The sequence below is a fragment of the Lactuca virosa genome, chromosome 8 (assembly GCF_052849685.1).
Source record: "Lactuca virosa cultivar CGN04683 chromosome 8, Lactuca_virosa_CGN04683_v6, whole genome shotgun sequence".
Taxonomy (NCBI): Eukaryota; Viridiplantae; Streptophyta; class Magnoliopsida; order Asterales; family Asteraceae; genus Lactuca; species Lactuca virosa.
This window is the reverse complement of record NC_136433.1, coordinates 214,502,855-214,518,794: the sequence shown is the minus strand read 5'-3', so window position 1 is coordinate 214,518,794 and position 15,940 is coordinate 214,502,855. Positions and strand designations below refer to the sequence as shown.

Sequence of the window (15,940 nt, the reverse complement as noted above, 5' to 3'; positions counted from 1 at the left end):
TCTCATCATAATCAACTCCTGGAGTTTGAGAAAAGCCCTTTGCCACCAGTCGTGCCTTATAAGTGTGTACATCGCCATCTATGTCGGTCTTCTTCTTGAAGATCCATTTGCACCCTACTGTCTTACGACCTAGTACATTGTCAACCAAGTTCCAGACTTGATTGTCATACATGGACTGTATCTCGCTGTCCATTGCCTCTTTCCATTTGGCAGACTCGGGGCCTGCCATGGCTTCCGCATAGTTGTTAGGTTCATCCAGACTAACCAGTGTCTCATCACTGATAAGTGTCTCACCTTCCGCAGTAATATGGAAACCATAGTAGTGCTCAGGTGCATTCCTAACCCTTGTGGAATGCCTCAGAGGTACAGACTTGTCAATTGGATCAACAGGAGTTTCCTCCTCAAGTTGACTGCTAGGGTTTGAGGTTCCTTCACCACTTGACTCTTGAATTTCTTCAAGGTCAATTTGCCTCCCACTGTTTCCTTGGCTTATGAACTTTCTTTCTCGAAAGACACCCCTCCTTTCTATAAAGACCACATTCTCACTGGGTCTGTAGAAGAGGTAACCAAAGGATTTATGTGGGTAGCCGATGAAAATACGCCTCTCACTTCGAGGTTCGAGCTTATCGTGAGTCTCGCGTCTCACGAAAGCTTCGCAACCCCAAATCTTGATGTGGGCTAGACTAGGAACTTTTCTAGTCCACATCTCGTGAGGTGTTTTGGCAACCTTCTTTGTAGGGACCATATTAAGGATATGGGCGGCAGTCTCTAAGGCATACCCCCAGAATGAGATTGATAGCGAAGCTAAACTCATCATGGAACAAACCATGTCCAACAAGGTTCATTACACCTCTCAGCTACACCATTCAACTGTGGTGTCCTGGGAGGTGTCAGTTGTGAGACAACCCCACATTCCCTAAGATAGTCGAGGAACTTTGTATTAAGATACTCACCACCGCGATCGGATCGAAGCATCTTAATATTCCTGCCCAATTGATTCTCTACTTCCTGTTTAAACTCTTTAAACCTATCGAAAGTCTCTGACTTATGCTTGATTAAGTAGACATATCCATATCTACTATAATCATTTGTAAAAGTCACATAATAACGATTAGCATCCCTTGTGGCAGTTTTGAAGGGTCCACACACATCCATGTGCACTAGATCCAACAAACCTTCACCCTAGCACAAGACCCTGTGAAGGGTGACTTTGTTATTTTTCCAAGTAAGCATGATTCACAAATATCATCTGACTTTAGGTCAAATGACTCCAATACTCCATCCTTTTGGAGTTGGCCTATGCGTTTCTTGCTTACATGTCCAAGACGACAATGCCATAATGATGCTTTATCCAAGTTATTATCATTAGTAGAATCAATACACAACACATTATTTCCTAAATTATCTATAACAGACACAGCTTCATACACACCATCACAAGGTAATGCTTTAAAATAAAACACATTATTAAAGAAAGAATTTATTCCACCAACTTCATTATCAAAAGAAAAGGTAAAACCTTGTTTGTACAAAGCATGAAAGGAAATAACATTTCTTGCCATTTCAGGCGAATAACAACATTTATTCAAATCTAAAGTAAACCCACTACTTAGCAACAAAGTATAAACTTCAATCTTGGTGACAGGTGAAACTTTCCTATTCCCCATGATCAAGTTTATCTTTCCATGCTCCACATTCTCACTTCTTCTTAGTCCCTGCAAATCAGAACAAATATGAATACCACAACCGGTATCAAGGACCCAAGAGTTAAAATAAGGTGAGTTATTAGATAATATAGTGTAAATACCTGCATGGTTGGGTTTCACTTTCCCATCCTTCAAATCTTGCTGGTACTTCGGGCAGTTCCACTTCCAGTGTGCCTTTTCATGGCAATAGAAGCATTCAGCCTCTTTTGGGTCAGCAGAAGGAGTGACGAAACCTTTCTTGGTTCCGCTTGAAGAGGAGCCATCAAGGGTATTACCCTTGGTACCCTTCGAAGGGTTCTTCCTCTTCTTCCCTCTACCTTTCTCGATTGCCAGGACTGGTGCGAAGTTTGGAGTAGGAGTAGGAGTGGTAACAACCGACTTACCTTTAAGACCTGATTATGCGGTCTTTAGGAGTCCCTGAAGTTTGCTGAGGGTGACTTCTTCCTTGTTCATGTGGTATGTCATGCGGAATTGATCATAACACGATGGCAAGGAGTGCAAAATGATATCTATTACTAACTCCTCTGGGAAGTTCACATTCAGCTTCATCAAGCGGTCCACATACCTCTGCATTTTCTGCATGTGGCCCGTGATTTGTTCACCATCTTTCATTCGGGTTGTTATCATGGATGAGATGATTTCATATCGCTCTTGACGAGCACTCTGATGGTAGCGGTCCATCAAATACTGGTGCATCTCAAAAGGATAGTAGTCCTCATAGGACTTTTGGAGCTCGGTTGACATAGTGGCCATCATGATGCATGCCACTTTGGTAGCATCTCTTTCATGTGCCTCATATTCAGCAAACTCCTCAGGAGTAGCAGTCGGCTCGGGTACCTTAAGCTCCTTGTCGAGAACATATTCTTTGTTCTCATACCGAGTGACCATCCTGATGTTCCTGATCCAGTCTGTAAAGTTGGATCCATCAAAGATGACTCTCCCACAAAGGTTCATGAGAGAGAAGGAGCCGGTAGGGTTTGAGCCAGGAGTAGCATTGTTGGAAGACATCTGAAAAGAAGAAAAAACAAGTTTAGTTTAGATATAAAGATAGTCCTTAATAAAACACCCAAATGTAATATTAAGGCTAGGACCCAATCACAATATATTATAACTTAGAAGAGGGATGCCGTAATCTAAGCTAAAACATATTTGAAAGGTAGGTGAATGACGATTCACCAATTTCCACCATGAAAACGAAATATAAATTATTAGGTTTTATTTGGTTTTTAGAAACTCCTAGATTCTTTTGAGATTCATTGAACTTTTTCAATGGCATGTTTCAATCTCGAGTGTGCCCTTCATGTTTTGTGACTGGGATACCGAGGATCACAAAACAAGGTGTGAAGTAACCATGCAAATTACTTGGTACCCTTAATGTTTTTCACTTAATCGATGTGCCGGTTAACCACACGCGCTCCACCGACCTATGAAAAACCTTACGTCACCCTTTGCCTACCTTGTTAAGTCCAAGTTAGTGTGCCGGTTAACCACACAAGCTCCACTAACGACTTAATCAAAGTGCAAAGTGTAATTTCATGGGTTAGCACCTTATTCACATTTTCCTAAAGTAACTAAGATTGGGAATTTATAAAACATTTAGTTACTTTATAATAATCATTATACTTTTTAATGAGAATTTTAAGTCATTGTCCTACCCGTTCGGCTAACGACCCTCCACCAGTCAAGGAAGCGGTGGGTGAGAGTGGACACCCATTAAGCTGCCATTTTATAGGCAACAATCTTATACCCCCCTTATAGACCGGCTTCGTGAATGAGGCCTACTAACAGTAAAACGACTTGATCTTATACATATATATATATATATATATATATATATATATATATATATATATATATATATATATATATATATATATATATATATATAATTAAACTTATAATATTATAAAGTATAAGGGTTGATTTTTAACTTTTAAAAATCTAGGGGTTGGAAATAAAGTTTATTAAGATGACTTTACATGTTCCAAAACTTGAGGGCAAGTTTTGTAACTTTACAAAACCTTTCAATTCATAACTTATGTGTTATTAAAATGAAGACTCTTCATTTTTGTAACTTGTGTGTTCTTTTAATGGTATTAATACAAAGAGACTTTTGGTTATCCATAACTTGAGGAAAAGTTATGGACTCCATTAAAACACATAAAGATCATGAATTCAGCATTAAACAAGTTTTAACAAGTGATTCCTATGATCTATCAAGAACTCATAAGAACATGAATTAATCATATCAAAATTTCAAGAACATATGAACACATATAATCATGTAATTTTGATATTAGCCATTGTAAATGGATTAGAACAAACATTACACCATCTAAAACAAGTTTAATAACACCAAAACAGTTTAGGGTAATGTTTCTAGTCCATTTCCAGCAGCAAAAGTCGAAAATCTGCATTCTGAGGCTCCTACTCGTCAAGTGCACGAACCTACTCGACGAGTAGGATGAGTTTAGTCATGGACTCGGCGAGTTCATCATGCAGACAGCAAGAAAATCGACTTTTTCACTATTTTGCATCAAGTATCAACAAACAAGCCTAGGCTCTGATACCACTGATGGGTTTTGAGCATTCTAACACTCCTAAGTGTACATGCAACCCTAGAAAACCTTGGATCTATGTTTGTCTAAAATACATGCAAAATAATTTTTCTAAGGTTCATAATCCTATCTAGCATACATGGGGAACTTTAATCATAAAAGATGGCTAGAATTACATACCTTGTAGTTGTTATGATTCCTTGAAAACCTTGAGAGCCTAGCACCCCAAGTGTGATGCCTCAAATGTTTCACACAACACCAAATGCTTTAGAATAACTTTAGAGAATGTATAACACTTGTAAAAATCGGCTTGCCCTCTCTTGTTCTTAGTGTAGCCGATTTTGGTGAGTATCATGTTCCTTATATAGTGTGTCACGTCTAGGGTTACACCATGTAAACCCTAATGTGACATGACTCTTCATTTCCATGACCCATGGGTCTGAAACTCCCATGGAGCCTCCATGGAGCATCCAATGGGTTTAACCCAACTTGATAATCCATGGAGCCTTTTAGCCCACTATACAAGTTATGGATGATTTACATAATCAACCCATATATTTAATTAGTCATCTTTTGATCATTTAATTAATTTCAAATTAATTCTTGATCAATACTAATTAAATAAGACTATTAATATATATGAACTTACAATATTAATAAACCACAAGTGTTATTTCTCTCATTAAGTCTATCCAAATGCATGATGCCATGCAACCCAAATGGACCATGTCGGGTCGGGTCAAGTACATACCAGAAATAGTTATGGACTTAGACACCTTATCCAACAATTGTGGCCACCATGATGCAAGCAACTTTTGTCGCATCATTATAATGTTTCTTATAGGCGGCCATTTCTTTAGGAGTGGCCTTTTCTTCGTCAATCTCATCCCATGGTCTCTCAAGGACATACTCCTTGTCCTCAAAACGAAGGGCCATTTTTATGTTGCGCATCGAATTGTTATAGTTGGTGCCATCCAATTGCACCTTAGAGCAGATGTTCAATAAGGAGAAGTGGTTGTTGTTGTTGTTGTTGGAGGAGGAACCAGAAGTATCAGTTGGAGTAGAAATCTATAAAAGAAAGATAGTTTTAGTTAGATAATAATAATCCATAATATAACACCCAAACTGAAATATCAAGGCTAGGATACAACTAAATAATTCACAACTTAGAAAAGGAATGTCATAATCTAATTGTAAATTATATAAAGGTAGGTAATGACGAATTACCAATCTCACCATTGAAAAACGAAATTTGAACAAATTAGGTTTTAAATGAAATTCCTAGATCATTTGAGAATCATTGAACTTTTCAATGGCATGTTTAATCTCGATTATGCTCTTCCATTTGTGACTGAGATACCTAGGATCACAAACAAGATGTGAATAACCATGCAAATTAGCTTGGTACTCTCGATGTCATTTACCATCAGATTTTAATGTGCCGGTTAACCACACGCGCTCCATTAATCAATGATAATTTTTGAGAAACCCATTGGCACTCTTTATTAGTCCCTATAAATGTGCTGATTAACCAGACACGCTCCACTAACAACTTATAAAGTGCAATGTGCAATTTCATGAGTTAGCATACAAATTCATATTTTTCTTAAAGTAACTAATATTGAGAATTTTAATAAAAAGATTTATTTACTTTTTAATTCATTATACTTATTAATGATAATTAATTGTCCTATCAAACCCGTTCGGCTAACGACCCTCCACCAATCAAGGAAGCAGTGGATGAGAGTAGACACCAATTCGACCGCCATTTTATATGCAATTTCCTTATACACCCCTTATAGATCGGCTTCGTGAATAAGGCATACTAGCGGTTCGACTGACTTAGTCTTATATGTATAGTAATAATTAAACATTTAATTTTACATATAGTATATGGTGTATTTTTTAAACTTTTCAAAAAACACTAGTTTATATTTTAAATTTCGAAAATTAAACCTTTAATTTAAATTTAAAAGATAAACCCAATAATATTTGACATTAGTTATTAATTCCAATTAATATCCAAATTAATTATTTAAACACTTAAAAAATCAATCATATTAATCACCAAATAATTAATCAAGTCAAATACTTATCTACTAATATCTGGGCATCCATATTATCAAGATATATTCAGAAAAAATGGATTTTTCAAGTCAATATAGCATATAATTATTATATGAAATCAGATTATGCAGATAAGCATCAAAATTTCCGGATCTGACCGAGCTCACGTCGTGAGCAGTGAATTTTCAAAAAATAATCAGTTTCTTTTGATTAATCAATTCACTATTGTGCAAATACATGAAAGATAGCCATAAGGCTCTGATACCACTGATGGAAAACATAGAATACAAAAATTTTATGCACCAAGCGGAAAACATGCAAACAATTCAAATGATTAGGGTACATGCAACCTATTGAGGATCTATGTCTTTCACGTATAGGAAACATACATTGAACTATCATCTAATAAAAATTTTCTAATGGAAAACTAATTCAATAGGTTAAGAAACTTACTTTGAAGATTGTTATTGTAAACAACCTTGAATCCTTCTTCAAATCTTTTGGCAGCTAGCACCACAAGCGTCATGCCTCTGATGGTTCACACCTAAGACTAGCAACTTAGGATTATGGAGAGGGAGGAGGAAAAATTTGGTCAAAACTCTTCTAAGAACATAAATGCCAAATTTCATAGCCCTAGGGGCCTATTTATAGTGCAGTCAGGAAACCCTAGATAAGCCCAAACCCAATATAATAACATTATCATGAACCGGGTAATTATCCAGCTTCCTAATTATCCACCAGGGATAATTCTAGAAACTGAAAGGCTCCTTGAAATCATCCAAGGCCTTATGGAGGGTTATAGAATGCCTCTTGCTCAACTATTGAAAATTGCACTTCAGTCGCTGCACTTTTAATTAATTCTTTTAATCACCAAATTAATTTCCAATTAATGTATGATTAAATACTAATTAAATATCATAATTTCTAATTAATATATTATTCTCATAATATATTAACAAATTATTCATTTCCATTTATTATTCAAATAATAAATCATTCTCTCTCTCCAAAATAATCATGTCCTATTGCTAGGTTTGAGGGCAACCCAAAAAGATTGTGTTACCATCAATTCAAGTTTATACCAATTATATTTATGGGCTTAGACACCTAATCCAACATGGTTTTCCATACAGGTGTCAGGGGCCAGATCCTAGTATTTCACACAATTGTCAGGGGCTAGATCCTAGTCTTTCACACAGCTGCCAGGGGCCACATCCTGGTCTTTCCTACATTTGCCACGGGTCAAATCCTAATCTTTCATAAACATATCACAAATAAAGCTAGCATACTATATCATAAATAATGGGTCGGCCTTGGTGCCTTCGACCCATTGATACAGTGAGAAAACTCACCTCAGACCGCTGATAAATAACTAGATGCTCGGCTGCAGAACTGGAAGATCCCACACTAACACAAACAAATAACCCTAATCAAAATTAGGTTATAAACCATAATCGTGGGTCTAAAACCTAAACCCAACAATGGGCCTACCCAAACTTGGCCCAATAACAAAATAATGACCCCCAAGGCCTATAAAGGCCCAAATTATGCAACTTAAGGTCCACTAATAAATTCGCAGGCCCACTAATGTTTCAACAGTCCAAGGCCCAAAATCCCACGAAGAGCCACAGCGAGGCGTATGCATGCCATTTAGTGCTTAATCCATTTAGTCATAAGGTCCAACTTCCAAATCTAGTCCATTTTAGGGTTCTAATACATAAACGTGGCAACTGTAACCCTTAGCATGTCTTCATGGAACCCAACATCCATTTTTGTCCATCAAAGCTCATATTAAGGACTCAAATTCATGCATGAACTCATAACAACCATCAAGATGACATTTATATATATATATATACACACACACACACACACACACACACATATATATATATATATATATATATATATATATATATATATATATATATATATATATATATATATATATTTAAATATATATATATATATATACATTCATACATACATACATGCATACATATATACACACATGTATATACATACATACATACATACATACATACATACATACATACATACATATATGTATATATATATATATATATATATATATATATATATATATACACATACATACATACATACATACATACATACATACATATATATATATATATACACACACACACACATACAATACCTACATACATACATATATATATATATATATATATATATATATATATATATACACACACACACACATACAATACCTACATACATGTTTCGACGCAAAACTATACCAAAAATGAAAAAAAAAGAAAGAAAGAAAGAAAAATGATTATTAGTTGTGGGTTAGGAATGTACTTTTGTCGAAGAATTATTGGTTGATATTTGTAATATTTGTACAGTTTTCATCGTAAATAATGATTTTTGCCATGTATATGACTCACCAACAACAAATACAGGTTACTATAAGGCTGCAGGGAGTGATGTCACACTTATCACGGTCCACGTAGGCATCACATCAGATTTGTCACACTACAACAAAAACTTGTCTATTACATGGCGCATGTTGTCGCGCTTGCCATGTTAATTTTTTTTAATATTTATTTTACATAAAGAAATTAATATAAATATATTATTTTAATAAAAAAAATTATATTTCATTAACTTGAAAGAAAATCACACACTTACACTTATAAAACATAACACACTTGAAATTAAACCAATACACACTTACACTTAGAAAACATAACACACTTGAAATAAAAATTAAATTAAAAGACAACGAGTTTAAATTTGAGCAAATTTTGGGGACTGCCTTACAATTTGTCAAAAGTCAACAAGAGGGAAATGTTTGTTAGCTTCAACATGGTAAACCTCAAGAGCATTCTCTAGCAAAGTATTTTCATTTTCACAATTTTCAGCTTCATGCATCACCCTACAAACCACATTGTTAAACTGAGTTGCAAGTGCGTTTGCTTGCCTCCATATGGAGTAGATTTCTTCTTTACGTCGAGGTACAAGGGTTTGGCGGTTGTATTTTTCGGTGACTCTCATCCAAAAAGTTGTCGTAGGGAGGTTAATTTGGATTGAGTTTTCTGTTACATCAACTCATGAACGAGTCAGTAGCATCTCTTTTTCAAAGGACCAAACACGAACCACATGAGACATTAGCGATGAAGTTTTGAAGAATATGGAAAATAAGAAATTTAGGAGAATTGAATTAAGAAGATTTGAATGGGATGAAGAATAAATAAGGATAATGATATTTATAGTTGAAGATTGAGGGTTTAAAATTTGAAATTTTGAAGAAAAAAACCAATATATTTTTGAAATTGGGTATTTTTTTTTTTGAAAAGATGGTATTTTTTGAAAAAATGAAATTGAGTAAATGGTTAAAAAAAAAAGGAAAAATAGGTATTAATGCTTGTCTCTCATTGGTTAAACACCACCGAGTTGCCGAGCCGAGCTTGGCATGTCGAGGCCTCGGTCCGGTGTTCGTTGAAGTTGCCAATCCCAATGCCGAAGCCACTCCCACCAGCCTAATCGTCACTAATTTTTGACAAGTCTATCGCTATGTTGCAAACAAGACAAAAAATTTCGACAAACAAGATTTGTCTATTAGGAATTTAGTGACAATTTTTTCCCTTGTTGATTCTAGATATTTTAGTGTTATTTTCACAATCATTGTTGGTGCAAGTACAATTTTTATCATATTATTTTTTTTAAAAATTGTTGTCTTGCTTTCGCAACTAGTCCCACAGACTGGTGAAGTAAATTTTATTGAGTTTATTAGCTTAAACTCCATTCCATTGTTTAAAAAAAAATTGGTCGGAATTTTAAAAGGTGGCTAGGTTTAGGAGTTTTATTTTTGGTTTTTGTTATATACCCAATTGCAACTTTTCGTCAAGAGTTGCAACACTTGGAATTTGGGTACTATAAATATGTTATTTGGCTTGATTTTCTGGTTAATCTGTCTTTCGGATCTTCCAAACATGCATCACTTTATGTTCACGAGAAGAGATTGTGGGATGGTTGCTTACATTCTCTAGGTTTGAGGAGGTTTTGGAAGGGTCTTAGCCTTTCAACGAACAACAAAAATAGTGGGGTCTATTGTCCTTAAAAGATATTGTCCTTGTCTTATTGCTTCATTGATTTCGTTTATGTTTTCCATACTCTAGTCTAACAACGAGGATATTTACCATCTTGGAAAACTCTAGTCTAACAATGAGGATATTACCATCTTTTGTTGCATAGACAAGATATCCAGAATAAGCCCATATCCAAATATGTACGTGAGACAAAAGGTTACCACTCTTACCCTCACAATGACTCTAGTTTTAGCCAAATACAATACAACAGATAAGGCTTCAATACCAATGCACAAACATATTCCATCTCCAAGTAATTGCAATAACATTTTATTTCTTCAACAAACAAGGTTACAAGATTGACGTCATAATTAAAATAAAATTACAAATAATAAACAATCGGGTGAAGAAAAATTTACAAAAAAACAATTAATTGGGAAAAAAAACTAATAACAGTAAAACTGAAAAATGAATGAAGAAGAGTTACCTATTTAAGGGACATATTCTTCATCATGTCCTTAAATTCCGAGAAGTCGACCACTCCATCAGCATTCCGATCAACCGACGATATCATCATCTCCACCCTCCCCATCTCACTCGCCTCCGCAAACCCTAGTTTTTCCAGAACCACCTGCAACTCCTTGGCCGATATGAATCCATCTCCGTCCTCATCAAACACTTTGAATGCCTCCGTCAGATCTGTCTCTTCCTGCTTGCTACGATCCTCGTTTCCGGCATCCTCCTCCTCTCCACCACCACCGTCCTCAAAGAAGAGGTCGCCAAGGGACTTGTGCAACGCCTGGAAGTCGTCGAAGGTGAGACCTTCGTTGCCGGGCTGAATGTAGGATTTAATGACAGAATCGAGTTCCGAGACGTTGGTTTCAAGGCCGACGACTACCAAAGCGCGGTTGAGTTCGTCAACGGAGATGAAGGAGTCGTGATCTGTATCAAATAAATCGAAGATACGGCGGAGGCGTACGGAGTTGAGGGAGGGAGAACGGAGGCGGAAGGAGTTGGAGACGGAGGAAGAGGATTTAATGAGGCTCTTTGTATCAGCCTCTTCGGTGGTCGTAGGTGATCCCATGGCTGCTCTGCCGGAAAAAAAAAAAAAAAACTGATTATCAAATCGAATTGGAGGTGTATGAATCGTTAAGTTTCTAAGTATAGATGGAATGAAGAGAGAAGCTATAAAGCAGGAGAGTCCAAGGACGTGGTAATATTTTATTCAATCAAGACTAAATTATAGAAATGGTCCCTACAGATTGGCACAATTCTAAAGTTTTAGTCCTAGTTTTTCATTTTTGTCAAAATTGGTCTCTATTGCTGGTGTAACACATTTCGTCCCTGTCTTTGTTACTATTTCGTTGGATCCGTTAACCACCCTCATGTATCCCACACACGAGGGGCATTTTAGTTATTTCATGCTTTCCTATATTTGTTAAGTGCTTACCAGGTAATAACTAACAAAATATTAGGCGATGTGGCATATTTCATGTCCATATAAATGCCACATAAACTCCATATGTTACTTGGTGTGGTATTATATCTCACAAATCTCACAATACAAGGAACATGGAAATTCGGATTTAAAGATCTAGGTTTTGAAAACATACTAAACATTACCTAAACTCACAAATCTCATAACTATTTGTGTTGGTGATTTTAGTGTCATCATATCATTTTATGTAATTGGAATTAACATGTGAGCTAAGGGGCTTCATAATTTGTACTCTAATATATGTACGGGGGTTATGCGGAGTGCACGCATGTATAAGATCAAAATAGAAACCGGTTCGACGACAAGTCGGGGGTCCGGGGGCAGCGCCCCTGGGTCTGGGGTTTCCAAAGGGGCAATGCCCCTTTGGCAGGGTCTAGGGGTAGCGCCCATGGGTCTGGGGTTTCCAAAGGGGCAATGCCCCTTTGGCAGGGTCTAGGGGTAGCGCCCCTAGTGGGGTCCAAGGGGCAGAGCCCCTGGCTGGGGTCCAAGGGGCAAAGCAACCCATGACGGCCAACCCTAAGAGAAACCCTAATCTCGTTTATTATAAATAAACGAATCTTCTCTTTGAGAAGGGAACTACAAACGAATATCATTAGCTCTCTTCTTCTTCAGAAGAACATAGAATCCTTCTAGCATTTTGCTTACGATTTCTATGCCTAGATTCGTAAGTGTCTTCTTGGATTATCCTAGATTGAATTTCTTGCAACCCAGACATAGGGTAGAAATATCAGTTCGGAAAGTGTTCACACGATCCAAGGGGTATCCAGATCTCCAACATAAACCCTATTTCCTCCTACAAATTGGAGTTTGGAGATGGATTTAGGGTTAAAATTAGGGCATCCATAATGCATTGAACTTCATAGAGTTCAATGGATTGACACATCATCTTTCTACAATCCATTCTACTCTAATTTTTTTCCTACAATGTATTAAATTCTACAAAGTTCAAAAGAATATTACTAATGGTAATATATAATATATATATTTAAGAATTAAAAACTTTCATTTTTTCCATTGAAGAGTTCAATGACCATTAAACTCCAAATTCATTAAATGCCAATGTGGCATCTCATATTGATAGAGTTTTATCCATTGAATGACACTTAGACTTGCTATTTCTTTCAACTCTCTCATTGAACTCGCCATTGTGGATGCTCTTACAACCTAAAACTCATATGAACATCGTAATGGGATATGCATTCAGATTTTCAATTTCACATAAACTGTAACACAAATTTGTAGGAAAAGTGGGAGAAAGTTGCCTTCCATGAAAGTAGATGGGAGGATATGAGCAAGTCTTCATTTAGCAACTTCAAGCTTCAAGTTTTCATGAGATTGAAAGAGAAAAATCGTTTTTAGTGGGGAAAAAAGATTGAAATTGTTAGGGGAAAAAGAGGATAGATAGATGAGAATAAGAGGTTGGTTACAACTCTAAAATGTTGATCTGTGTTGAAGGCGCGACGTGTCGCCCTAATGAATGTGGCATGTCAACACGATTTTGGGAAACCGGCACTTTTCGTTCCTCCTCCTTATATCTTTTCAAAATAACTCACAAACTCTCTAAAAATTTATAATAAATCACTTATGGTCCTTCTCCATAATAAACTATACAAATTTAGTCCTGGTCACTTAATCGAGAAAATCTAAAGTTAAACACCAATTTTCACCAACTTGTCACATTTGGCAATTCTCTACAAAATATTCGCTAGACACTAAAATTCTATTATATTTTAATTATTCATTAATAACACAATCTAATATGGTTATTTTTTATCATTTGTTATATTTTCAATTATTTAAATTTATGCAATTATTTTAATCATTATTTTATTTATTTGGAATAACAGTTTTAATTCCTCAAAAATTCTAGCTTCAAAAAACTGAGTCTATTTAAGTGTTATAAGGAAGAAAAGAGTAGAGATATTAATGAAGTATTTTATATACTTTAAGAGTTTTAAAGAAAAAAGTAAAGAGTTTAATCGAAAAGTTTTATACATTTTAAATGTTTACAAAGAGAACAAAGTAAAAAGAGTAATGGTGTAACATCCCATTTTCGCAACCAAAAATTTTCATTTTATTAAAGTAAAGCTTCCCAATTATAAATCCATTATGAAGAAACCCGTTTATTTCAAATAAATTTATTGAAAATCAGAGTAATATTAAAGCGCAAAATCTTCATTGTTGCTGATGAATGTGTACAATCATGCCTTTGCCTTCCCATGACGACCAATACCTGAAACAATAAAAAATTGGGTAAGCACAACTCTTAGTAGAAACCCCCAAAATACCCAATAGGATAAACATACAAGCATGCATAACGGCCCATAATCATTGGATTGGAATGCCCAGGCTGAATCAGTCCTCAGACTGGAATACCAACATGCAAAGGGTCCAAGCAGCCATCAGGCTAGAATACCTAGGGTTTGTTGGCTTACCCCCAGCCTAACTGCTCTTCCTGAGCCTTCGTGCCTACGGATTATAGCCGGCTCACACTGGGTATCTTGGCCTACAGCACAAAGCAAAACCATCTCAACCCACTACCACCATTTGTCGACATATAAACAATCAAAGATCAAGTATGCACATAATACAGAAAAACATCAATCATACAACTCATTACCCCTACTACTCCTCTCACAACATACTGTCCTGCTACTAGCTAACCTCTATGAAATGCGTAACCATAAGTAACCAGGGGTGAGATACCCACCCGAACAGATGATCCTACTCTAGAGCGATAACCAAACAAGGAACATGCAAGAAAGCATAGATCAAGAGTTCTCAAGCTATCCTACATGAGTACATACACTCCCTAGGCTACTCCTCTAGATGATGACCAGCAAGTACACGTAGACATACAGATCTACAGATCACTACAACATAGCAACATCCTATATACCAAGATACAAATCACTACTACATATCAACATACTAAATACCAACAATCCAAGGAATATATAACCGTATATACTCAGAGGTGAGATAGACACCCGGATAGGTGATCCTACTCTAGAGCCACAACCTAACACGGAATAGGCAAGAAAGTCAAGATCAAGAGTCCTCAGTGTATCCTTCATGTCTATATATAGCCTTATGACATCCCACTACTAAAAGATAACCAAAACTAGTGGACCGCTATTGGTGCCTTCGACCTACGGGTACAATGAGCCAAAACTCACTTGAAATGAAGAAACCCGAAAAACCAAGACACATTTCCCTTTCTGCACTGCGTCCTCCCGTGAATCCGCTAATCACCAAAACCAAGTAAAACCTTAATTAACAGTCCAAAATCCTCAAGTTTGAACTAAAATGAAACCTGGTCAAAAGTCAACGGTCAACAAAAGTCAACAAAGACAAAGTCCATGGTAGATACGTACACCCAGCGTACTCCTCGTACGCCCATCATACGCGACTTGATCTTATTTCTCAATTAAGTACTTTATCACATAAGACCTTTTGTCCAGAGCTCAGATCTAGACTCAAAACATCGACTTAAATCATAAAGTTTCCACCTTTACGACTTTGCATGGCTAGAAAAGGTCCAAAAGCCAAAACCCTAACTTATTAATCCTTTAAGACATCATAACTCTTGCATGGAAGGTATAGACGGACCAAGATCAAATATTTATGGTTCCTAATAGCTTCATAATGGATAAAGTTTCCAACTTTATCCATAAGAATGGTCCCAACAAACAAGATCTAGTCTTTAAGTCTCAAAGGGACTAAAAGCACATCTTTTTCAACTTAATCCATTAAGTCCAAGTCTCCAACCATCAAATATGAATCAATATCATGTTTAGATGGATAAAGTTTACAACTTTATTGTAACATCCCAAAATACGGCCAAAAAATTTTATTTTTCAATCATTAATTAAATCATAAACCATCCAAGATCATAAATAAAATCGTGAGTCATGTATCATAATGTGTCATAAAAACTGTTCCATATAAAAATCTCATAACAAAATATCAGAGTAAAACTCCCATGCTGAAGACTGTGGTGTGTGTCATGCGATCATCCTGAGCCCTTCC

General features: G+C 36.2%; 1 protein-coding gene across 1 annotated transcript; it reads right to left on the bottom strand.

The window, feature by feature from the left end:
- Positions 1-10,711: 10,711 nt before the first annotated feature.
- Positions 10,712-11,553, bottom strand: LOC145133267 (calcium-binding protein CML42-like). Its single transcript, XM_079068204.1, has one exon. It carries the CDS (start codon positions 11,492-11,494, stop codon positions 10,898-10,900), a length of 597 nt encoding a protein of 198 aa, XP_078924330.1. The 5' UTR covers positions 11,495-11,553; the 3' UTR covers positions 10,712-10,897.
- Between the last annotated feature and the right edge of the window lie 4,387 nt (positions 11,554-15,940).

Excerpts from the sequence above, each read along its gene's own strand:
- LOC145133267 (XM_079068204.1), bottom strand. The coding sequence starts at position 11,494 with ATGGGATCACCTACGACCACCGAAGAGGCTGATACAAAGAGCCTCATT.